This window comes from Quercus suber, unplaced genomic scaffold, assembly GCF_002906115.3.
Source record: "Quercus suber isolate HL8 unplaced genomic scaffold, Cork oak 2.0 scaffold_15, whole genome shotgun sequence".
Taxonomy (NCBI): domain Eukaryota; kingdom Viridiplantae; phylum Streptophyta; class Magnoliopsida; order Fagales; family Fagaceae; genus Quercus; species Quercus suber.
Genome location: NW_027069480.1, coordinates 1,386,198 through 1,411,932, shown reverse-complemented (window position 1 = coordinate 1,411,932; position 25,735 = coordinate 1,386,198). Strand labels below are relative to the sequence as shown.

At 38.1% G+C, this 25,735-nt stretch overlaps 2 protein-coding genes and 1 pseudogene across 2 annotated transcripts; all 3 read left to right on the top strand.

The window, feature by feature from the left end:
* Positions 1-1,378: 1,378 nt before the first annotated feature.
* On the top strand, positions 1,379-1,882 carry LOC112027076 (uncharacterized). Its single transcript, XM_024059743.1, has one exon. The coding sequence runs from the start codon at positions 1,379-1,381 to the stop codon at positions 1,880-1,882; it is 504 nt and encodes a 167-aa protein (XP_023915511.1).
* Positions 1,883-18,459: 16,577 nt separating this feature from the next.
* Positions 18,460-19,223, top strand: LOC136071206 (plant UBX domain-containing protein 2-like; annotated as a pseudogene).
* Positions 19,224-24,685: 5,462 nt separating this feature from the next.
* LOC136071203 (uncharacterized) lies at positions 24,686-25,429 on the top strand. The gene has a single exon (XM_065782225.1). It carries the CDS (start codon positions 24,686-24,688, stop codon positions 25,427-25,429), a length of 744 nt encoding a protein of 247 aa, XP_065638297.1.
* The last annotated feature ends 306 nt before the right edge of the window (positions 25,430-25,735 follow it).

Below are 25,735 nucleotides of genomic sequence, written 5' to 3'. Positions count from 1 at the left end.
GCCAGAGGGAGTCACAAAAAAATCATATTAGCACTCAGTTCTACTGATTTATATCATAATCTACCTTCTCGGACAATAATTTCATTCAGTTTTACCTGTTTTACTTGCTTGTTCATCTTTTGAATCCGTATTAGTCGTTGTCAAATTCATAAAAGGCCTAGTTCTTTCACCCGTTCTCTACAAATTTATTGTATTGGGCTCATTGGGCCTATATCCCATATATGTTGGGCTTAAGCTGCAAATCATGACCTTACAATTGGCATCGTCTGTGAGAAGAACTTGTGCGATAGTGAAGGCAACGGTCACCTATGGCAGAACTAGGTCCACAACCAATAGAATCAAGGGGCTCCCAGCATAGTGACCCTTTTGTTAACCTTAAGCAGCGAGGTGATCGTGAAGGAAGTGTACACACTACACATACTGATAGGAGTCAATCTCGAGGTGGAAGTCATATTTCTCATTCGAAGAGTAACAGGATCATGCAACTGGAGATCGACCAACTAAAAAGGGACTTACGCCATGCAAGGAGGAGGAGAGCTTCCCCTAACGAGGATGTTTCCTCTGAGGATGGAAGGGACATGGATTATAGGTGGAGGTCTCGAACCCCACGCAATGAGTCTTTTTCCTACTAAGGAAAGCCGCATCGTGAGCAGCATCGTAAGAGCCAGCCACGTAAAGGCGTAGGAAATGACGCTATGAGCAAGGCCTTAAACCAAATTTCCAAGTCGCCTTCATACGTAAAATTGAAGATGCAAGGCTCTCTCTGCATTTTCATCAGCCAACATTCACCATTTATAATGGCCGAATAGATCCTGTGGAGCACGTGAGCCACTACAACCAGAGAATGACTGTATATGCCAAGTACGAGGCTTTGATGTGTAAATTCTTCCCATCCAGTCTGGGACCTGTAGCAATGAGATGGTTTGACGGTCTAAGGGCAGAGTCTATGGGTTCTTTTAGAGAGCTCACCCAGGCATTCGGTTCCTGGTTTGTTACTTGTAGGAGAGTCCCTCAACCTTTGGCTTCCCTACTATCTTTGAGCAAACGAAAGGGAGAGAATCTGAAAGCATACTCGAATAGGTATTGGGAAACGTTTAATGAGATTGAGGGTGATTTTGATGATGTGGCCATAAGCACATTTAAGCTTGGACTCCTATCTGAGCATGGTTTAAGAAAACCTCTGACCGGAAAACCCGTGACTAGTGTGTGCTAACTTATGGATTGGATTGATAAGTATAAAAGAGTAGAGGAGAACCAGCAGTAAGGCAAAGGGAAGGAGAAGGTTATCCCCCAGGTGGTTAATGCTGTGTTCCGAGAACCGATGCAATAGTTTATGGAAAAGATTAGGCACGAACTATTCTTCAAATGGTCGAATAAAATGGCGAGAAGCCCCGCAAGGTGCAATCAAAACTTTTATTGCCAGCACCATCAAGATCAAGGACATACCACAGAAGATTGTAGAAACTTGTGGGACCATCTAGACCAACTCGTTCGGGAAGGAAAGTTAAAGCACCTTTTGCATCACTCCAGCAATCAGGGTGGTCAAACTAATTCAGAGCCCATGAGAGATAATTTTACAAAGCCCCCCTTGGGGACAATCAATGTCATCTTTGTCATTCCTGGAAGAACCGGTTCCTGTCCTTCCAGAGTCATGTCTGCTGCTTGGCTACTGGTCGAGGACTCAAAGTTAAAATCTAAGAGAGCTAAAACAGAAATTCAGCTGATCCTGGGTTTCTCAAATCAGGATAAGGTTGGAACCATACAGCCTCACGACGATGCACTAGTGGTTACGCTGAGGATAGGAGGCTACGATGTGAAGAGGGTAATGGTGGATCAAGGCAGTGGTGCTAAGATCATGTACCTAATTTGTACAAGGGGCTGAACTTGAGACTTGAGGATTTAACGGCCTACACTTCTTCGTTGGTAAGCTTTGACGGGAAAGTTATCATTCCGAAGGGTCAAATCAGGCTTCCCATATAGACTGGGTCAGAAGCAGTGGAGGTGGATTTCATAGTGGCGGATGCTTATTCCCCCTACACAGCCATAATGGGCAGGCCTTGGCTTCATGCCCTAGGGGCTATTTCTTCTACCCTACATCAAAAGGTAAAATTCTCGTCCAAAGACCAGATCGAAGAGATTGTTGGGAGTCAGTCTATGACTAGACAATGCCTGATAGCTACCATCTGGTATCAACTTGAGGCCGAATCCTCAACTCATGTTGAAGGAAACTTATAGCAATTAATGGTTCTAGTCCTGCCCACTGATGCTCCAACTGGGGAGGCGAGATGTGAAGATCTATTCAAAATTGTTATTGGCGATGACCTTGAGAAGTTCTTTCAGGTTGGGTCTTTATTACCCACTAAGGAGAAGGAAAAGCTGTTAGAATTTCTCAGAAGAAACATAGATGTGTTTTCCTGGAATGATTATGAAGCCTCAAGAGTGGACTTAAGCTTCATCTGTCCCAAGAAGCAACCACCTCGGCGCCCCTTCAAGGAACATGTTGATGCCGTCAAAGACAAAGTGACTAAACTTAAGCAAGCAGGGGCTATCAAAGAGATATTCTATCTTGAATGGCTGGCCAATACTGTAGTGGTGAAGAAAAAGAGCAGGAAGTGGCGAGTATGTGTGGACTTCACAGACCTTAATAAAGCTTGCCCGAATGATCCATTCCCAATGCCTCGGATTGATTAATTGGTAGATGTGACTGTGGGACATCCTTGGATGAGTTTCTTGGATGCCTTTCAAGGATATCATCAGATACCATTAGCCGTGGACGACCAAGAGAAGGCGGCTTTTGTTACTCCTATCGGAAACTACCATTACAAGGTGATGCCTTTTGGTCTGACAAATGCAGGATCAACGTATCAGAGAATGATGACTAGAATGTTTGAGCCCCAACTGGGTAAGACTATTGAAATTTATATAGATGACATGGTGGTAAAAAGTAAAGTGGTGTTCGAGCACATGAGAGACCTTGGATGTATATTTGAAATATTAAGAAAACATAAACTGCGCCTTAACGCTTCGAACTGTTCATTCGGTGTGGGATCAGGCAAATTCATAGGTTACATAGTCACTCACTGGGGAATTGAGGTTAACCCTGACCAGATCAAAGCCATTAACTGTCTACAACCTCCTTAGAACCCCAAAGAGGTCCACAAACTTACCAGAATGACCGTTGCCCTCAACAGGTTTATATCTCACTCAGCTGATAGGTTCCGACCTTTCTTCCTCTTAATGAATAAGTGGAAGAGATTTGAGTGGATCGAGGAGTGCACATTAGCTTTTCAGAGCTTAAAGAATATCTATCCCGATCGCCTATTATGTCTAGTCCAGAGGCAGATGAAGTCATGTTTGCCTACATTGCTGTAGCTCCTCACACAATAAGCCTAGTGTTGATACGAGTTGACAGTGGCATATAACAGCCAGTCTATTATGTAAGTAAATCTCTGTAAGAGGCCGAGTCCGATATTTGCCACTGGAGAAAGCCATCTTAGCAGTGGTACATGCTACACGAAAGCTTCCTTATTACTTCCAGGCACACACAGTGATTGTCCTCACTCAACTTCTACTCAGGTCCATATTACAAAGTGTTGATTACACGAAAAGGATTGCTAAATGGGGTACCATCCTAGAAGCTTTTGATGTCAAATACATGCCTTACACTTCTATCAAAGGCCAGATCCTTGTAGATTTAGTAGCTGAATTCGCTAAACCCTCGTTAGAAGAAATAGTGGAAATACAGCACATGGATGGAAAATTAGTTGGCACCATATCTCTACAAGTACCCCTACCTTGGAAAGTTTATATCAGCGGAGCAATAAATCAAAGGGGATCCGGAGTGAGACTAGTTCTAATTTCACCCGAGAAGCTCACTATTGAGAAATCATTAAAATTGGACTTCTCGGCCACTAATAATGAGGTTGAGTATGAAGCTTTGCTTGAGGGAATGTCCATGGTACGAAAAATGGGAGGAAAGGTGGTAACGATGTTCTCTGATTCAAGATTGGTTGTTGGCCAAATAAATGGTGAAATAGAAGCAAGAGATGAGAGAATGCAAAGGTATCTAAGTCAAGCTAGACATCTATGATCAAATTTTGAATCATTCAATTTATTTCACGTCCCTAGAAATGGAAATACACATGTTAACTCCTTGGCCACTCTAGCAACCTCCTCGGCTCAAAGTTTACCTTGGGTTATCATTATAGAAGACTTATGCGGACCCAGGGAAGAGAAGGGAGAAGTGGTCCAGTTTCATCAAATCAGGGTAAGTCCTAGCTAGATGGACCCTATAGCATTATTCTTGAAAGACGATGTCCTACCAGAGGATAAGTCTGAAGCTGAGAAGATACGGAGAAAAGCGCCTCGTTTTTGGTTATCTGAGGACCAAAAGTTATACAAGTGCTCTTTCTCAAGACCATACCTACTTTGCATTCATCCTGAGGCGTTCGAGTTACTTCTCGAGGGGTTATATGAAGGGATTTGCAAAAGCCATACAGGAGGCAGATCCTAATCTCACAGAACCATCACTTAAGGTTATTGGTGGTCAAGCATGCAAAAAGAAGCCCTAGAATATGTTAGGAAATGTGATCAATGTGAAAGATTTGTGCCAAACATACACCAATCGGGAGGAACTCTTAATCTGCTGTCTAGCCCTTGGCCATTTGCCCAATGGGGCTTGGATATTGTTGGTCCATTCCCTAAAGTAGTAGGGAATAAAAGATATTTGTTGGTCGGCATAGACTACTTCACCAAATAGGTTGAAGTTGAGCCCTTGGCAAATATCAGGGATGTGGATGCCAAGAAATTTGTTTGGAAAAATATTGTCTCGCAAATCGAGGTCCCTTGTACTCTCATCTCAGACAACAGCCTTCAATTTGACAACAAATCTTTTAGGAGATATTGTTGTGATCTGGGAATTACGAATCGGTATTCCACCCCGGCTTATCCTAAAGGAAATGGACAGGCCGAGGCAGTAAACAAAGCCATAGTGAACAGACCTAAGAAGTGACTCGATGATGCAAAGGAAAAATTGGTAGAAGAGTTGTCACATGTCCTTTGGACATACAGAACTACTCCTCAGAGGTCTACTGAAAAGACTCCTTTTTCAATGACATATGGAGTAGAGGCTGTCATTCTCCTAGAAACTGCCTTCCCAACACTAAGAACCAACACATTCAGTCTAAGCAATAACAACGAGCTGCAAGAAAAAATCCTAGACTTGATTGAGGAAAGAAGAGAAAATGCAATGGTTCAATTAGCCTACTACCAACATAAACTTAAACAAGGTTATGATGCCACTGTAAAGCCAAGGCCATTAGTATCTGATGATTTAGTACTGAGAAAGGTTCTAGGTAATGCAAAAAATCTAGCATGGGGAAAGCTAGTGCCCAATTGGGAAGGACCCTACAACGTCACCTCGATGGTTGGTATATGAGCATACTTTTTGGAGGACTTGGATGAGCATGTAATACCGCACCCTTGGAATGTAAACAACCTGAAAATGTATTATTATTAATGAAAATTTCCTTTTTCTATTTGTTCTTTTCTTATTTGAAGGTATTATACTTATCACTAGTGAATCTTTATAAGAATTTAAACAGATCCTAAGTCATGTCAAGTCTCTAGAATCACATGCTTAGGTGAAATTAACACTCAATGGCATCTTTATAAGAGTTTAAACAGATCCTAAGTCATGTTAGGTCTCTCGGACCATGTATTTAGGTGAAATTAACACTCAATAAGACCTTTATAAATGCTTAAACAGAACCTTAGTCATGTCTGAAGTCCTCGAACCAATTGCTTTGGGAAAATTAATACATTGTCATTTTTTATAAATGTTTAAACAGAACCTTAGGTGTATAAGTTTCTTCAGACCACATATCTGAGGGAAATTAGCACACCATAATATCTATTTATTACCTACCATGTGTTGAAACATGTGTAAATCTATGACTAAAACCCTCAGATTTATAACTCTAAGTGAGGTAAAGTCCTCAATTATCTATTCAAATGTTAAGCAGGGAGAAGAATGTTTCCCACTTTGTTATTGCTTTATGGAGTTGATTATTTATCTTTATTACATTTAGCCTTTAGTGATATTAAAAATTTCTAGCATGACTAGCACGGTATTATAGTTGGTTTTTATGGAAACTAAAGTGGCAGCAGTTCAAAATCATTTGCAATAACAATAAGCATAAAAGCATATAAAAGAAAACACGAGAAACAGAAATAAAAATCTATTCATTAAGTGCAAAAGAAGAGTACATTACATTCAGTGACAAAGTGCCACTTAAAAAAAAAGTAGGAGAATAAAACTATAGCAAGAAAATTCTAAATGCTAAGCCTAAGTCTTTGGAGCTGGGGCATCATCTTTTTGGCTCGATTGGGAGGAGGCGGCATCCTATGCCTTGGCTTCAGCTTCTTTGGCCTTAGCAGCACCTTTAGCTTCTGCTGAGGGCCTCTTCCCTTCATCCTTACTCTTATCTTTAACCACCTCGACCCCTTGGCTTTGATCAGTAGCTATGCTAGATCCTTTCAAAGCCTCGGGAGGAGGAAAAGTAGTTTGAATGGTCATAGGCTGCTCTGAAGTCTCTGGAACATGAGCAGGAGAAGAAGGGGGAGAACCTGGGATTTCACAGATCTCTTGATGGTAATATCTATGTCTAGGTTGCCTTCACTCTAAGTTCGCTATGACCCCTACAACGTCAAGGGCTTTGTCCCATGACACATCGCAGTAGTCCCTAAACATTGCAGAAAGCTCCTCAGCAAGTCTAACTTGTGTCTGTTCTACACTAAGTTGATAGGATGCTTGCTTCTCAGCCTCAGTTGCCTCTTTGGTTAGTTAGGCTACCTTCTTAACCCTCTGGAGTTCAGCCCTGAGATCTTTAACCAACTGCTTTTCTGTGGCCAAGTTCGTTTCAGTCACATATAGCTTCTGGCATTGGTCCTTGGCTTGCCTCTCCACGATCTTAAGGTCTACTTCAGCACTGTCCTTGGTCTAAATCTCCTCTTTCAATTTCTCGGACAGTTTGGAGTGATTCTGCCTAAGATTCCCTAACACGTTCTCGATATCAGCGTGAGCTTGGGCTTTTACCTCAACTTCTTTGCAGGTATCCTTAACCCATTCCTTGGCCACGTAAACCTGTTGGGTAATCTGCATAACAAGAACAGAATAATTCCATGTAATACAAGGGAAAAGAATGAATGAAAGTGACTAAGTATTCAATTAGAAGGGTGGATCAAATCACTTACCATAGCAAGATCCCTTTTCAGGGATAGGAAAAGATCGGGCTACTTTTGGCGCCTGTAAGCATCCATGTCTTTTGGGAGAAGAAATGGTTGCTCTAAGGCTTCAGCAATGTAACCCGAATGCCCTCCTTGAAAGCTTCGAACTAAAGCATCCCAAGTGATAGGGGCACCATCTACCTCCAACTTAGGGGATTAAGTGCACGATGGTTGGCGTACATCAGCCCCGAGAGGATCCTCTCGGATTTCAACGAAAGCAGACCTTTTGCCTCACTGGTCTTTGACCACCTTCTGTTGTTTATTTCCTTTCATAGGGCCAACCTTACCTTCGTCGAGCGTCTCGTTCGTACTTTTCTTCTTTAACTTAGGAATTGGCTTGGGCCCAAGGTTAGTGGGAATCTGAGGAGGGGGAGGAGGAAGGTTAGCTGAGACTTAAGACTTATTGGTCTCTTTTGATACAGATACTTTATTTCTCTTTTCATAAGGTCCCTTAGACTTTTACTTCCTGTATTCAAGGCCATTTCTTCTTCCTCCTCGTCTGAAGTGTATTCCAAATGGGTGACCACAAGAATAGGGGTGTGAACACTAGAATGTCTGTCCAGTTCCTCCTCAGCGTCTGATACTGAAATCACTTGTACTCCTTGAGTTTCCTCCTCACTGAAATGAAATTTATCAATTTCCTCTTCAAGTGAGGAACTAGAAGAAGCAACCCCTTCTCTGGCTGCTGCTTCAAAAGGAATTTGTTAAATTGGTTGGATGATCAAAGGAATGCCTTGTGGGAAGGGGTGTGCTACTGGAGGAAGGTCGTGTTGAGCTAAAAATTGGGGCCAAGATACATCAATTTGGTTTATCTGTGGGTTGCCCACCCTTATGGCGTGATTGACTTCTTGGAATATGTCTGAGATGGGCTAAAAACCCAATATGAGGTGAACGGCTTGCAATTGCCTATCTTCGCTTACAAAAACCTCAAACCTCAGTAGGTAGTTAAGGGCTTCAACGTTGGTTAAGCTGAGCCTAGGTGCTACATGCCTTTTATCTATAAATACAGATGGAGAGAAATATGATTATAAATTATAGTCCGTTATCAAAAGAAAGTAAAACAAAAAGGGGCAAGACAGGATCAAGGTTAAAGAGTCCAAATCTATCACTAAGAAACCTAATTCTAAGGCACCCCACCTGGTTTTCCCATTCGGACGGGGCAGTGAACGCCATCGTGCCACGCTCCCGAAGTTATAAGGTAATTGTCCTTCATACCCTTGTTGGATTTGGGTAGACACGATATTAATCTCACCACATCCGAGTGGGATTTAAGATAGTATCCCGCAGCTTTTTAGGAGTGAACCTCATACATGTGAACTACATTATGCCAAGCGAGCCGCAGACCCATGTGCTCATTAAGAGCATCAACGCTACCCAAGACCCTAAATAGGTTGGGCGCGCATTGGTGGGGGCATAACCTATGGTTGAATAGGTAATCCTGGGTTATCCTACCCATTAGAAGGGTCATTCCCCCTTCTATGAATGCTATCATAGGAATGAGGACCTCTCCTTCTTCTCAGTTTGTTTCTATTTGGTCTAGGGGATAGTATCATAGTGCGACTTCCCGTGGTATGTGATACTTCTCCTTAAAGGCTTCTATTTTGGTGGGGGAGCCCAGTAAGTTCTTAAATCTACCCATCTTGACAAACTAAAAGGGAGCTACCAAAGTTTCTAAGGGGAGAAATAAAAATTGTAAGGCCGAGAAGGTCAGCCGAGGAGAAAAGGAAAGATTTAAACATAATAAACTTACACGAACGAAAGTGCGTGGTGATCCCTGAAATCTTTAGAGAAACTCCCAAAGATTTTTTAGAGGAAACGTGTGCAAAGCTTAACAATTTAGTAGGCTTTGTGAGTTTTGAATGCTTGAGGATGCTAGAGAGTTTGAGAGTTTATAAAATGAAGGAAAAATGGTCTCCCTTAAAGCTTTATGTAGAAAGTAAAAATAAGTAGGAGTTATCCCGCTTAAAATTTTAAGAAAAATGTCAACCGTTTGATTTGCGCCTCATCGTTAGATGTAAGAGACATAACGCCACCTGAAGCAATTAATGATGTCTCACAAGCTCTGAAACGTCAGTAGCACTTCTGAGGTGCATAAAACCATACTCCCACACGTGTGAATTCAGGGGTTTGATGTCCCCATTTCTTGTCAAATCAAAATCCCACTTTTTCTCTTCTAATGCGAGTTAAAAATTGAAATTTTGAGGGGCTATTGTAGGGATAGAGGCCCAAATTTGTATATTGGGCATTAGGCCTTATCTGGGAATGTGGGCATGTCCGAGGAGGGGAAAAGTAATCGAGAGAGAGACCACCAGTTTCGAAGCACATACGGAAGGAGCGGGGAGGACAATTTGAGGATGAACTCCCCCTTGGATATGATGAACACAAATCAAGTCCGTATTGCAACAAGCTAGGCAATCTTCTAGGAGATTTTCATGATAAGGATGAGCCTCATACACGTACATGAACGATAAAAACTCAGAAATATCTAAAGAAAATTTGCTATCACCGTATTAAATGCACTACAACTACTTTTCTAACCGCATTTATGTGGAGAAGACTCCTGAACAATGCAGTCTTTGCTACCACACCTCACAGAAAGCCAGAAAAGGTGTTTAATAGGACATGCACCCAAGTGAAGGCTTAGATGATTAAAAAGTGTAGGATCAAGATGACTGGAAAGAAACTATATATTGTGAGGGATATCCCACGCTAGACGGAGGCACGAAAAAATCATACTAGCACTTAGTTCTACTGATTTATATCATAATCTACCTTCTTGGACGATAATTTCATTTAGTTTTACTTGTTTTACTTGCTTGTTCATCATTTGAATCTGTATTCGCCGTTGTCAAATTCATAAAAAGCCTAGTTCTTTCACCCATTTTCTACAAATTTATTGTACTTGACTCATTGGGCCTATATCCCATATCTATTAGGCTTAAGCTGCAAATTATGACCCTAAAACTTCAATTTGTGTTACAATTTGATGAAGAAGTCATTGCTTAAACGTGCAATGGCTTATAAAATTCAAAAATTCAGATATTAAAACTTTTGAAAGACCAAAAATTATTAAAGAATCAGATGATTCACTGTTTAAAAATTATTGAAATAAAACAAAATATACATGACTAAACAATAGAGAAATATAAGAGAATGATGGGTTATATTCAAAAGAATAATCCATTACTATAACTATTGAAAGGAATCAAAAGATTTAGAGTCTACAAATTATAGATAATATATATATATATATAACTACACAACAGAGAAATATAAGAGAAAGATGTGTTACCATCAAAAGAATAATTTAGATGTTAAAATTTTTGAAAGGCCAAAAAATATCAAAGAATCATAAGATTTACTTCCTATAAATTTTTGAAACAAAACAAAATGTATATGATTACACAATAGAGAAATATCAAAGAAAAATTGATTACCTTCAAAAAAATAATACATGGTATAGTCATTGAAATATGCTAAACATGTTCAAATATTACAAAAACTAACATAAATTTAGATGTTAAAACTTCCAAAATGCCAAAAAAAGTATATAATTAAAGATTAAGTTATTGAAAAAATTCAAAAAATATATGACTATTCAAAAGAGAAATATAAGGAAAAAAAAAAAAGTACATGAACCCATAAAACAATAAGTTTTAAATTTTAACGGGTCTAAACTTTAAATGAACCTTATCAGCATGTGGCTTACGCTAAAAAATGTTGAGCAGGAGCCCACGTTGAAATAATGAAAGCCATCCCTCCTCTTAATATATTGTATATAAGATTTCTGCCCAAGAAATTAACATACTTTCATATTGTGAGGTAAAGTAAAGACATATGCAGCAGCAGCAACCTAATATTTCAATTATTGCAAGATTTTTTATCTTGTACAAAAAGGCTAAAAAAAGTTTGATGGTTCATGTATGAAAATTACTTTTTAAAAAATACATAAAAATCCATAATATATATATTAACAAAGTAGAGGAGAAGAAAATAACAGAAGAAGGGTTTATACCTCTACTCGGCTTTAAAAAAAAATATTGGAGTTTGCACTGCTTTTATAATGTTCATGATTAACCTCGCAAATATGGAGATAAATTTTCAATGTTTGATTTTGAGTTTAAGTTGGACTTGTTAGAGAGATAGAGTTTCACTCTTTGTTAAGTTTGGACCAAACAAAATAATTTTGTTTTAAAAAAATGATAATGATGAGTTTGAGTTTAAGTTTAAGTTGGACTTGTTAGAGAGATAGAGTTTTACTCCTTGTTAAGTTTATACTAAACAAAAATAATTTTGTTTAAAAAAAAAAATAATGTTGTGGCAAGATCTGGAAAGATTAATAAAAAGTTAATGGTTTTGGTTATATATATATATATATATAATTTTTTTTTTTAAAAAAATAATAATAATGTAGCAAGCTCTGGAGAGGTTAATAAAAATTTAAAGGTTTCGGTTATATATATATACTAGTCGCTAACCCGTGCGATGCACGGGAGAACTATTTTGTATAAAGATGAAACATTAAATTACTTAATGAAAAATAGAAATCAAACTTAAGTTTAAAATAAAACGAAGAATTAAATCTTAAATATCCTCAACTATCCATACAATGTATGAAACAAAAAATCTTAAGGCAGTTAGAACCAAAAAGTGTGCTTATTGGAAGTTGACATTTCAACATTAGAACCAAAAAGTGTGTTATGTTCTAAATTAACATCTTCATTTCTTTTGAAAAATGAATCAATAATTTTTAACTTAAACATGGCCCTAGAGTTTCAAATTAGATTATAACTCGTTAGGATAAAAAGTTATTAATAAGTTAAAGATCACTAAAAATAGACAAAAGAACATTCAAATTTCAATGCATATATTCTATTAAAAAGAAAAAAAAAAACATAAACAGATAACCAAATACACATTATATGATTTTATTCATATGATATATTATAATTTTTTTTTTATCAATTTTAATAATAGTATATATAATGTTGTATGAAAAGAAGGTTTTGAGTTTTTGACCTCACAACAATTATGTAACAGATTCTTTTATTAGTGTCCAATTATGCCAATTGCCTTTTCAAATTTTAGAAACAAATATAGTACAATCTGCCCTCACCAAGTTGGAAAGCAATAAATAATTAAAGCAATAGACACACAATTTGGTGACAAAGTCTAAAATCAATGGAAAAAGTTTCCAAAGGACAAAATCACTACGGGGATAACCTACCTAAGAAAGCAATCAATTATGTCAAGAGAAATTTTACAATCTAGTATAAAACTTTTATACCTAGACCATAACCTATAAATGAATAGAATTTTTGAACTTTACGATATAAGAATATATGAAGACATTCACAGATGACACATTCGTGTTTCATGATAAGAACCTTTAACTCACTCCAATAACCTCTTGAAAATGAGATGCAAATAAAACATTTGCTTTGACTTCATCACCGAATTGCAGAAAAAGAGCAGCACAGTAGGAACACACCACAAAATCTAAATAATGCCCAGCCAAGCAATAAATCGTAAGAGACAAAAAGGCTTAATATCATATAATATATTATAAGCCAACTATATTTCAAAACCAAACAATGCAGGGGAGGCACAATACGCATAGACCAGCAAATATTTAAACCAATGCTTAGTCAAATGAAAATTCAAGAAGACAAATATCTTAATATAATATAATTTAATTGGAAAATATCAAGACAACTTTATACAATAGTTGGAAAATATCTCAGACACAGAGCAAATATGATAAAGGCAAAACACTTTATCGACAATTGGTTTACTCTACACAAAATTTTCTCAAACAATTGGTTTACTCTACTTTGTTCTCGTGGCTTTAATGTAAAGGTTGCTTTGCCCTACTGATTTGACTTTTCTTTCTTTTTAATTATTGGTCTTTTACCCTGGACAGCCAGGCTGGTTCTTGCCTTGGGAGCTGAATCAAAACTTGATGTTGTACCAGAAGCATTAGAGTTTGCATTGCCATTCTCCACCCTGGAGGATGCACACGTGAGTGCTTGACTGAAAATAAATTTTTTCATTCTATGTTGCAACAAATTAGTGTTCCCTGGCTTCGCATGATAATATTCTTGCAAGGCAGAAGGTTGACAATAAGCTAAGAACACTGGAGAGGACGAACTTTGGTAAGGGCTCTCCAATTCGTATGGCTGTTGTTGGTTGTGGTTATGCTGGGGTTGAGTTAGCTGCCACAGTACCAGAGAGACTGCAGGATGGAGGGATTGTGCAAGCAATTAATGTGGATTCCACAATCTGCCCAACTGCCCTAACATGCACGGGGAAACTATTTTGTTTACTTAATGAAAAATAAAAATCAAACTTAAGTTTAAAATAAAATGAAGAATTAAATCTTAAATATCCTCAACTATCCATACAATGTATGAAACATACAATCTTAAGGCAGTTATTCATTGCCTTACCATATACTATCGTGTATACAATGACCAATCACCACTTACCAAGAGATGCAAATAAAACATTTGCTTTGACCAGTAAATATATAGACCAATGCTCAATCAAACAAAGATTCAAGAAGACAAAACAACTTTATACAATGGTTGGAAAATATCTCAGACACAGAGCAAACACAGCAAATATGACAAAGGCAAAACACTTTATCGGCAATTGGTTTATTCTGCGCAAAAAAAAATGAGAAAACAACATGTGGACAAACATGCATCCATCAAACAAAACCAATACAACAGGTGGACAACCATGCATCCGTCAAATAAAACCAATACACACCAATACACGTAGACAGAACCAATATCACTGCCAAAAACATGAGAAAATGACAGGTGGATAATCATGCATCCATCAAATAAATCCAAAACATGTTGGAAAAAAAAAAAAACCCAAATTCTGAGAATATTTAACACCAACTATTCCTTTATCACCTATTTTGTAAGGTCACCTATTATTGTAAGAAAAGTTTAAATAATTTGTAACATAAGCTTCAATAGATTAAAGGACTTTTTGTTTCCTCTTTCTCTTTTGTCGATCTGCAATAGGTGTGAGCTGTACATCAGTTGCATCATTTGTAGGATTAGCATCTTCTTCACTTGGTAAGTTGTTGACAGATTCATTTGTAGCATCACTCATATAATACTGTTAAAAGAATATGGTGTAAATTATATTATGATATATCAAATAAATTGAAGAGTATTCGATATATGGAACTACAAAACCAATCAAATTCTGCCATGAATAATTTAAAGGCAGAAACCCAACCCTCCCGTGGTTTGTATATTTCTTAGCCTATCTAACATTCGGTTTTTTCTATCGCCAAAGCAAACATGGTATAATTTGGAAAATTTACTAAAGTTGTATAAATCAAAACATACAATGAAAAGAGTTACCCACAGAAACGGTGTGGGTTTGAAAGAGTTAGACCAATTAATGGAAGAGGAAGTAAGACCAACTAATGTTTGTGAAGAAAGTAATTACCAATAGCAGTAGCAGCAAGGACACTCCGTTCTTTTGTCCACGACGTTCGCTGTAAATGGTTACCCACTGAAACGGTGTGGGTTTGAAAGAGTTAGGCCAACTAATGCAAGAATTAGCAAGACCTACTAATATTTGTGAAGAAAGGAATTACCAATAGCAGTAGCAGCAAGGACACTCTGTTTTTTGTCAACGACGTTCGCTGAATTTGTTCTCGCAGCGGGGAAAAAAAAACAGAAAACGGAAAAACGATAAGAAGAAAACAAAAGGTAAATAAGTAGTTATATGTTTTGAAGCAGTTACCAACTGAAACTAAATAAGGAAATCACCGAAAAGACACATTGTTCTATTTTTTTAATGGCAGATGTGGCATTAATTTATGTAGCCACGTGGCGCAATGAGGTGTGGTCAACAACAGGTCAAACGTTTCGGCTATTAGTTATTATATAGATAGATATATATATGGAGTTGAGATTAAGTTACACCTGATGTAACAAACTCTAAGCAATGTTACATCATCTAATAACTTGTTATTGAATTCATATTTTGAAAATTTAACTATTGAATTATATGTTTTATATGGTCTTAACATCATGCCAATTCTCATGCCAATCGGATGTAATTTACCATTCAATCCATAAACCCATCTTTTATACATTATTTTAAACTATAAAAACTTAAATTTAAACAATTGATTAATGACATGACTATTAATCTTTAATCACTTTGAAATTTTGCAAGTATAGAGAATATACAAAGATAATGTAATCTAACGATGGATTTGTCAAAATTCATATTTAATTAAAAAATATTGGGTGATGTATTATAACTTGAAATTACACCAAATGTAACATAAACTCAACTCATTTGTATGTATATATATGTGACTTGACCTATTTTTGATTTCGTGCACTAGGGTTCCAGAGCATATATTTTGTGTTTATCAATAGTTTTTGTCATTTTCTAATCATCTCTGATGAATGCAATGTTTGAGTTTGTTAGTTGGAGATTCCCTCTCATTTAAATCCTCAAATGTTTTCCAATTGCACAGTGGTTAATTAGAATTTTGGATCCTTATTTAAAAAAATATATTTTGTGTTTATCAATAGTTTTTGTCATTTCTAATCATCTCTGATGAATGCAATGTTTGAGTTTGTTAGTCGGAGATTCCCTTTCATTTAAATCCTCAAATGTATTCCAATTTCTGGTAAAATGTAAGACACATGACATTTATTTAAATTTGTATATTTTTTACATGAGTATTTTTTTTTCTATGAATATTGAATTTATTAAATTTCACATGTCTTACATTTATATTTATCTATACATATCTAAAAGTTAAAACGTAAGAAATTAAAATGTAGTATTTATTGTTGATCTCAAAAAAAAAAAAAAATGAAAATGTAGTATTTATTATTGCTATTCTCCTGTTGTGCCACCTAATCCGTCACATCATTGGCCACATAATCATTCTTTTTATTATTTATTTCTAGTTTTTTTTGACAATATTAAATATATAAATAGAATGACTTTATACATTAATCTACTTTAATTTAGATGTTTGTCACAAAAAAATGAAATCAATGAAATGGAAACAAGCTAGCCCATCTGTTGTCACAACATGCCAAAGATTTAGAAACTTTTGTAACATGGATTGAGGATATCCCTACACCTATTGAGTCTGCTTTGACTCAAGATGTACTGTTTTAAGCAAATGAATAAAAATTGCAATATTTCTCATCAAAAAAAAAAAAAAAACCAAAAAAAAAAAATCTATGCATATAAAAAAAAAAAAAAAAAAAAAAAAAAAAAAAACCCAAATAGAAATTTTTTGAAAAAAACCAAACGCCCAAACCCAAGGCCCAAAAACCGAAAACCCTACACTAAGCCAACGATTTCCAATTATTTCAGTTGGTTTGGTTGAGACTTTCTTTTTTTTTTTTTTTTTTTTTGATATCCAACATAAGCAACTTTCATTAAATTGAACTGCAGTTCAAACAAAGTACATCATGCTGCACAAGAGCAGCAATTGAGGGTGGAGTATCCTCCACCCAGATAATACAATCAGAAACCAACTTGGCATATCTTGCCATAACATGAGCCGCAGAGTTTCCACTCCTACGGGTGTGGGAGATATCCCACTCATCGAAGCACCTAAGCTCCGAAACTGTACCTTCGACCACTTTAAGGATGCTGCTTAGAGACATACTGAGGACGCGCAAGGCATTGACCACGGACTGTGAGTCACTTTCGATAACAATCTTCTTTAGGCCTAGATCCCACGCAAGCTGGACACCCTCTTCCACTGCTCTGGCTTCAACTTCTAAAGCACCCAGAGGCACCTCAATCTTTTTACTCATCGACCCTATGAGAAGGCCCCTCTCATTCCTTATAACAACACCAATACCTCAGTAGCCCTCCTCGCTAAACACGGCACCATCAGTGTTAACTTTATACCAGCCCTTCTGAGGAGGCAGCCAAGGGCAAGGAGGAGAGGGGGGAAGGGGGGACAGTCCAACTCGTGAAGGTCTCACTTGCTTGATTTCCTCAACATACTCCACAACCGCCTTAATTAGCGCCCCCTGCCCTTTACACTGTCCACCGTGAGTTACAAAGTTTCTGTTATTCCACAAACTCCACGCTGTAACCGCAAACACCACCCAATCAATGGTAGGCCGTAATTTCAAAATTTCCCATATTACATCAACAAACTCCTTCGTTGACACAGGAACCAATGGCAGCTTAATTTTTGTATCATACCACACCGTCTCAGCGTAGCTACAGCCCCACAAAATATGCTCAGATGTCTCACTACAGCCACACAGATTGCAACCATCCTCCTGACCCACCCCTCTACTCATAAGCCGATTCTTTGTTGGAAGAATGTTCTTACAAGCGCGCCACAAAAAGTGTTTGATTTTACTAGGACATTGCAGCTGCCAAACCACCTTCCAGATGGCTTTCATTTTGGAATTATCGGAGCAGCTTCCAAGCTCGGGTCTCCTACTACAGTCCTTCAGCCACTTCAGCGCTACACCAGATGCACTTCTAACGGAAAAACTACCATTGTTAGTCCACCCCCAGACAACGGAGTCTTCTGGCAAACGAGGGCTGACCAGGATACTCAAAACTGATACAACTTCATGGGGAAGGAAGGTTCTCCTCACCTTATCCACATTCCACCCTCTCTTCTCAAAATCCATGAGATTCGACACCATTTCTGCTTCTCCTTGGGGCATTCCTGGGCTGTCCACTCTAAAAGAATCAGGTTTGGGAAGCCATCGATCCTCCCAGATATGGACATTACGACCATTACCTATACACCACTTCGAACCCCTCTCAATGATCCCCTTAGCTGCCATGATACTCCTCCAAGTGTACGAGGGTCTTTTACCAAGGTGAGCTTGACCAAAAGAGCTCTTCACGAAATATTTCACTTTATAGACTCTGAACCAGCGAGTTAGGATTATGTTGTAATCTCCAAACTTGTTTAGCAAGGAGCGCCAAGTTGAAAGCCTTAAGGTCCCTAAACCCCATACCCCCCTCCTTCTTTCAAGTTTGAAAGATATGGATCCTCTCCATTTCTATTTGAAATGCAGAGCGTCCATTTAAGAGATAAGATCTGTTTAAAAAGAATCTAAAGTATACAAAGTGTCACCTCAATTAAAAATTTTTAACTTAACCAAATAACAAATAACCATGGTAACCAAAGTTAACTGTAGTCCAAAAACAAAAAAAAAAAGCACTAGATCCTTGTATCTACATTTTGGATCCCCTTCAAGACTCTGTTCTTCAATCCCAACCGCCCATCAACCACCGGCCACCATCTTCGCTATTATCAAGGGCCAAGGTAGAGTCTTGGGATCTTCTTCTTCTTCAGGACCCACAAATCCAATTCTCTCTTGCCCTTCTTCCCAAACTCAAACCCATCTCCACAGCCTTGGAAAGAACCTAGTTCTGTGACTTCAAATTCCAAACCCAAGCCTTTGCCTCAGAAATCACCCATTTCTGATCACAACGATAGGTCGGATTTGACGAATGATTCGACCCCAAATCGCAAAGCGGGCAAACGGGTTCGATCCATTTGACTCGATGATCACTTTTGGAAAGAGATCACAAAATGGGTATTCACTGAATGTGTATGAATGTCCGATTTGTGGGCAGTCTTATAGGTCTGAAGAAGAGGTGTCTGTACATGTGGATACTTGTGTCAATGACTCAGTTGAAGCTAATGGTAGTGGTGGTGGTTCGGATTTGCCCGATAATAGGGCGGAGTCTAGGAGTGAATCGGAGTGTTGCGTTGGTGCTTTTGTGTACGGGAAGCCCTCGGTCGAAGTTGTTCTTAAGCTTAAGAACACCATTCCAACTTATCAGTAGCGTGATAATAGCTAAGATGGTGGCCGGTGGCTGATGGGCAGTTGGGATTGAAGAACAGAGTCTTGAAGGGGATCCAAAATGCAGATACAAGGGTCCGGTGCTTTCTTTTGTTTTTAGACCATAGTTAACTTTGGTTACCATAGTTATTTGTTATTTGGTTAAATGAAAAACTTTTAATTGAGGTGGCACTTTGTACACCTTAGATTCTTTTTAAGCAGATCCTAACCCTTAGCTGGACACTCTCCACTAAAACCCTACACTAAACCCTTAACCAAAAAAGAGAGAGAAAGTTGAGAAACAGAGATAAAAGACCGAGAGAGACTGAGAGAGAGAGAGAGTATTGACTGGAGTGAGCGGTCAGCCACGGCGCCACACAGACTATCAGCCACGCACGACGCCGCCTAGCCTCAACCGCCACAGACCCACGTCGCCTCCGGCAGCTTAATTTGCCTAACCCCACCGCTGTCTCCGGAGGTAAACTTCAAAACCTAACATAACATTGATATAATGTTTATGTTGTGAATTTGTGATTGACTGATTGTGTTGTTTTTTTTTTTGGCTGAAGATGATTGTGGGAATCTGTGATTGTGTTGTCGTTTTTTTTTTTTGCTGAGTATGATTGTGAATTGAATTTGAATATGTGTGATTGTGTTTGGGGCTTGGGAGTCTCTGTCTGTCTTAGATTTTTTTTTTTTTTTTTATGGGTCACGCTATCGAGTTCCCTTAGGCAATGATTAACAATCTATTTTAGGAAAGTTTTAACACAACTTTTATGAGAAATGAAAAAAGCTGTTAAAATATTATTTGTTTTTTTTTTTTCTCTTTTCATAAAATATTATTAGCATTTTCCATGATTTATATATAGTTATAATAAAGTGATAATATATAAAGAATTTGATTGATTGTTGTTTGTAGGTAGTGGGGCAATATTGGGAATAGGCAGCAGAGATAAAGAGACAGAAAGAGATAAATGAAATATAATAAATATGTGACACAAATTTATCGAAATAAAATTGTCACCATTTGATTAGTCCTTTTGTGAGATAATAAATATAATTTTTATTTTATTTATAGATCATGAGAAAATCAACTACAATGTTTGTGAATTTTTTTGATTTTTTTTTTTTTTCGCTTATCTCCAGGCCTCCCTAACTTTAAATCCTTGGTACGTCCTTATCGCCAACCAGAGTGAACAACAATGGAGTCAGACTCCATGGACTTGAAAGTGAGGGAGCTGTTGAAGGAGGTCACCCTCGACTACTTGCCTACCTTATCCAAGAATGTTAATGACACTGTTTCGGCCATCAAAGACACCATCGATAAAATCCCCGATGACTTAAAGGTAATGTTCTTTCGCTACTCTCTTTCCAAAACCCTAGGGCCCTAATTCTCTGTTTGGCTGCCAGAAAGAAACGGAATAAATTTTCGATAAAAAAGGCTTTGTAAGTTACTAATTGAACTTGATGGACAGGTAACAGCGGATGAAGCTCCTTTTTTTGTGAGAGACATTGGGGTGGACAAAGTTGAGTTCAAATTCAAGAAGCCAACTTCTATTGAAATCGGTGGGAGTTACACGATACAATGCATAGTGAAGCCTGATATAAATGTTGATCTTTTTATTCGGTTACCAAAGGTACTTGTATAGCTAATCTCCTTTATGTGTTTTTGATGAAAATTGATTAATTTTGTGATTGATGTATAACTAATTTATCATTTGTGTTACTTGTTTTCTACTTGTGTTTAGTGCATTATTATGTTGTAGCAATCTTGCATAGTGCATAGCATATCTGCTCCATGTCATGTGCTGACGAGCTATAGCCCAAATGCTACTTCCTTTTCTAATAAGAAATTAAGAATGGATGGATGGTGAGATCATAGGTTCAAAACTCATTGAGTGCCTGTGTAAACGTACCATATAAAAATTTATTGGTAAAACGTAGCAATGTATGATACAAACCCAATTGGTTTGTTGGTTGCTTTGAGGGATCCAAGACCTCCTAATTGATAAATGGACTACTTCAAGGGAGTCCCAGCGTACAAAGTGAACTCACTCAATAATAATATTTTTCAGCTTACTCAGCTTCCTTTATTAATTAACATAGATGGCTTTACAAGATAAAGCTAACATTTAAGTTAAAGAAAAAAAACCTAATCTTAATATACTACAAGTAGATAAGATTTATTCTAGGCTAACATTGTTATCTAATTACCCAACTCCTAATAACAAAAATAAAATCTTAAATAATAAAATGAAATAAAAACTAGGCTTGTAACTGTGTATATTGATTTTGTTTTTCAACTTATTTTACACGTGATCAAATGAACTGGCTTTGTGTTATAATTATAGCATAGGTAGTTGCATGTGCATACTGTTGATGTAGGCTAACAAGCTATCCCATGCTGCAAATGGATGAGCTTTGTGTTATTAGGACGCTGATTTTATTAATTTAGATGTGTATACAATTGTCATAAGTTGGTTTTAGCACACCAATTGTTACCAACATGAGAGAATTAGTGCTTTTATGTCATGATGGGGTGGAATATATGTAATAAATAGTGGTAATGGCTACTTATCAAAGGTCAAAGTAGCATGTAAAGAAAGATGTTTGGTTACTCACCTTGACTTATATCTAGTGGTAATTGCCTTGAGAAGACATGGAACTTTTCATAGAGCATCAATTAATTAATTATATTTGAGTACATGTTACATAGATTATAAGATGGATCCAAACTATTATAACTCGGTGATGAAGCATTTGTTGGGGTGGGAAGGGATCATCTTGCTTTTAATATTTTCTTTTGACCATTAAAAGTTAAAGCTTAGGGATAGTAAGCTACAAAACTTATTGGGTACTATATTACCAGATAGTAGCTACAGAATCTGCTTTTCCAATACTCTTGGGTATACATGATATACATTGTTAAGTATATGTATCAATATAAGCATATTACTATTTCTTTATAATGTTTCTTTTCTGGCAGGAGTGCTTTCATGAGAAAGATTATTTGAATTATCGGTATCATGCGAAACGGTGCCTATACCTTTCCATAATCAAGAAGTACTTGAAATTTTCCTCAGTTAAGGTTGAATGGTCTACCCTACAAAACGAGGCCCGAAAACCTGTATTGCTTGTCCATCCAGGTTTGTTTTTCTAATGTTATAAGTATAACTTTTAACTGTTATTTTTCCTCTGGCATTTACTTTATCTGAGTTATTGGATTGTTATTTTACTGCCACACCTAATCTTGCAAATTTGGACTGAACAAATATTGTGGGTTTATTTTGGGTAGCTTTGTATACACACCATGAGTACAATGTTTTTCCCCTCTGTTTCTATTTTTTTTTTCTATTAATCCAAGTGAGCAAATATTATTTGTGTTGCAGCTACGGAGCTTGTTGGACTTCCTGGGTTTTTTGTAAGGATAATCCCTACAACAAACTCCCTGTTTACCATAAAAAAGTTGAACCTGAAACGGAGCAATATAAGTGCTTTGACTCATGGTAATGAGTTTTCTTCAGTTTAAGTATGTTATTGTTGTGGTGTTTTCACATAAACTGTTAACTAGTTTTGTGATTTTATTAAAGGGGGTATTCCACAGGCTACACCCAAGTACAATAGTAGTATTTTGGAAGACATGTTTTTAGAAGATACTTCAGAACTTATTAAGAAGACTTTTCTTTGATGGAAGGAGTTAAGAGAGGCTTCAATTTTACTGAAGGTATAATTCCAGAGTATTAGTCATTTTAACAATTAACGTAGTAGCTTTGTATTGGGACATGGAAATAAGAGTTTTTCCTACTGATGTAGGTTTGGGCTCGGCAAAGATGCTCGATTTATGTTCATGATTGCCTGAATGGGTTTTTAATATCTGTCATATTGTCATACCTTGCAAGTCAAAACAAGATTGCCAATTCTATGAGGGCTAATGGTGTAGCAAAAATTACATCTATGGTTCGTCCAGAAGGGTCATCCATGATCACCAGTTAGCTTGACGATGGCCAGAACATCTCTGATTCGTCTAGCCACCTCGTCCCTGAGTATGGATCGATGAAATCCTCAGAATCAAAATTGAAAGAGTCGTCTATGTGCAAAGTGCATGGACGACCCCAACAGTAGGACAAAGAATCATCCATGGGCATTGCTCATGGACGACCACACAACACTTGGCAAATTCTGGAGCGGTTAATCAGCCCATATTCATCGCCACCAATTCCTCCCAAGTATGTAACTTCCAGTAGCGGTTATAATTTCTATAGCCGTTAAGGAAGTTATGTCCGGATTCCACAAATCTGGGGGAAGTTATCGAGCCAATAACCGCCCCAAAGTTCTCTATATAAGGGCTAGTCTGAAACACGCAAAGGTATGAGATACTGAAATTTTTACTCCTAATATAGTTAGAACTCCATTGGTGAGAAGATACTAACTTAGCCATCGGAGGGTATTGGGCCAGTCCATCCCGGTCTCCTCTGACAGCGTGTTCGTTTTTCAGGCCTTCGCTACCGCTTTCAGCCCATCGAAGCCGAGTTGTTAAGCCTATTGATTCTGTTTATCATCAGTTGGCGCCGTCTGTGGGGAAAAGAAATATCTGTGAAAACTTTAAGTTTGACAGTTTATTCTTCTCCGACAAAAGGTTGTATGGTTCGGACTAGATCAAAGGCCACTAGCCTAGGCCACCAAGAGAGTAGGGATGCTTCCAGTCATCCCAACCGAGATCGCCAATCAGCACCTGTCACACAATCTCCTTCCATCCAACACATACAGTCCATGGCAGCCGCCATGGCGGAGTTAACCCATCAGAATCAAGAGTTAACTAGGGAGATAGAGAGGCAGCGCCGTGAAGGACATGTAGAAGAACAAGCCCAAAGTCAAGAAGATAGAAGGGGAAATGCTGAGTACGAGAACCAGTCAAGGGGCACCACTTCATGAAGGGTGCCATATTTGGAAAAAGAGATGGATCAAATGAGGAAAGTTATGGACGAGATGAAGGAGAACATGAGAAGGACGAATCCCGTAGAGGATTTGGTTCACTGAACAGATTCTCCTTTCACGGCTTCCATTAATGGCCATCCATTGCCTCCAAAGTTTAAAATGCCTTCCCTGGATTCATATGATGGGGCGCGTGATCCTTTCGATCATATCGCTACTTTCAAGACTACCATGCATCTCCAAAGGGTTCCAGACGAGATTATGTGCAGAGCCTTTCCTACCACACTTAAGGGACCAGCACGAGTGTGGTTCAACAAAATACCCCCAAATTCTGTAAGTTCTTTCGAGGAGCTAAGCAAATTATTTGTTAATAATTTCATTGGGGGACAGAGACACAAGCGTTCTTCATCCAGTTTGTTAACTATAGAGCAAGGGTAGAATGAAAGCCTGCGTTCCTTCATCACACGCTTCAATAGGGAAGCCCTGACAGTGGACGAAGTGGATGACAAGCTATTATTGGCAGCCTTCCATAATGGGGTTAACTCAGACTTATTCATTCACAAGCTGTATGAAAAGGAGCCCCAATCCATGGCTGAACTCGTCCATTCAGCCAAAACTTTATGAACGCCAAAGATGCAATCATAGCTAAGAAGAGGAAGAGAGCTGAGAGAATGGAAGTTAACCCCACACGTCACCCTGATCAAGGGCCTCGTCCAAAGAAGGGACGGACAGAAGATAAAAAGGATCGAGATAGAGATACCAGGAAGGCAGGCCCATCAGCAAGGAATCAGAAATACACACCCTTAAATGCCCTACTCGATCAGGTGCTCATGCAAATCAAGGATGATCCTTCCTTGAAGTGGCCAAAGAAGATGAAAGGAGATCCTAACAAGCGCAACAAGAATAAATATTGTCGCTTCCATAGAGATCATGGGCATGATACGGACGAGTGTTATAACTTGAAGCAGCAGATTGAGAATCTCATTAGACAAGGAAAGTTGAGGCATTTCATTGGAAGAGATCATAAGGATGAAAAATTGAAAGTGAAGATGGAAGAGTCATCACGACCCCCACTCGGAGAAATAAGGGTTATCATTGGTGGGACTTCGACAGGACAATCTTCCAAGGCAAAGAAGATGTATCTCAAAGCGGTGCAGAATGTCCAACTCACTGGACAACCCCCAAGGATGAAAGAAGTAGACGAGCCAACAATCTCTTTTACGGGCGAAGAAGCTGAGAGAATTCATCATCCATATGACGATGCGATCGTCATTACCCTACTCATTGCAGGTTATACAACCCGGAGGGTGTTGGTGGATAATGGAAGCTCGGCGGATATATTGTATTATCCCGCCTTCCAGTAGATAAGGCTTAGACGAGATCAGTTTCGTCCAACGTGCTCACCACTGATAGGATTCAGAGAAATGAAAGTGCAACCCGTTAGCACCATTACATTACCTATAGTGGTGGGGTCATACCCGCAGCAGATAACTAAGGAAGTGAATTTCCTTGTGGTGGATTGTTCATCCTCATACAATGCCATCATTGGAAGACCAACTTTAAACAGTTGGAAGGCAGTAACATCCACCTACTACCTATCAGTTAAATTTCCTACGGAATATGGGATTGGACAAGCACAAGGAGATCAGTTGGCAGCCAGAGAGTGTTAT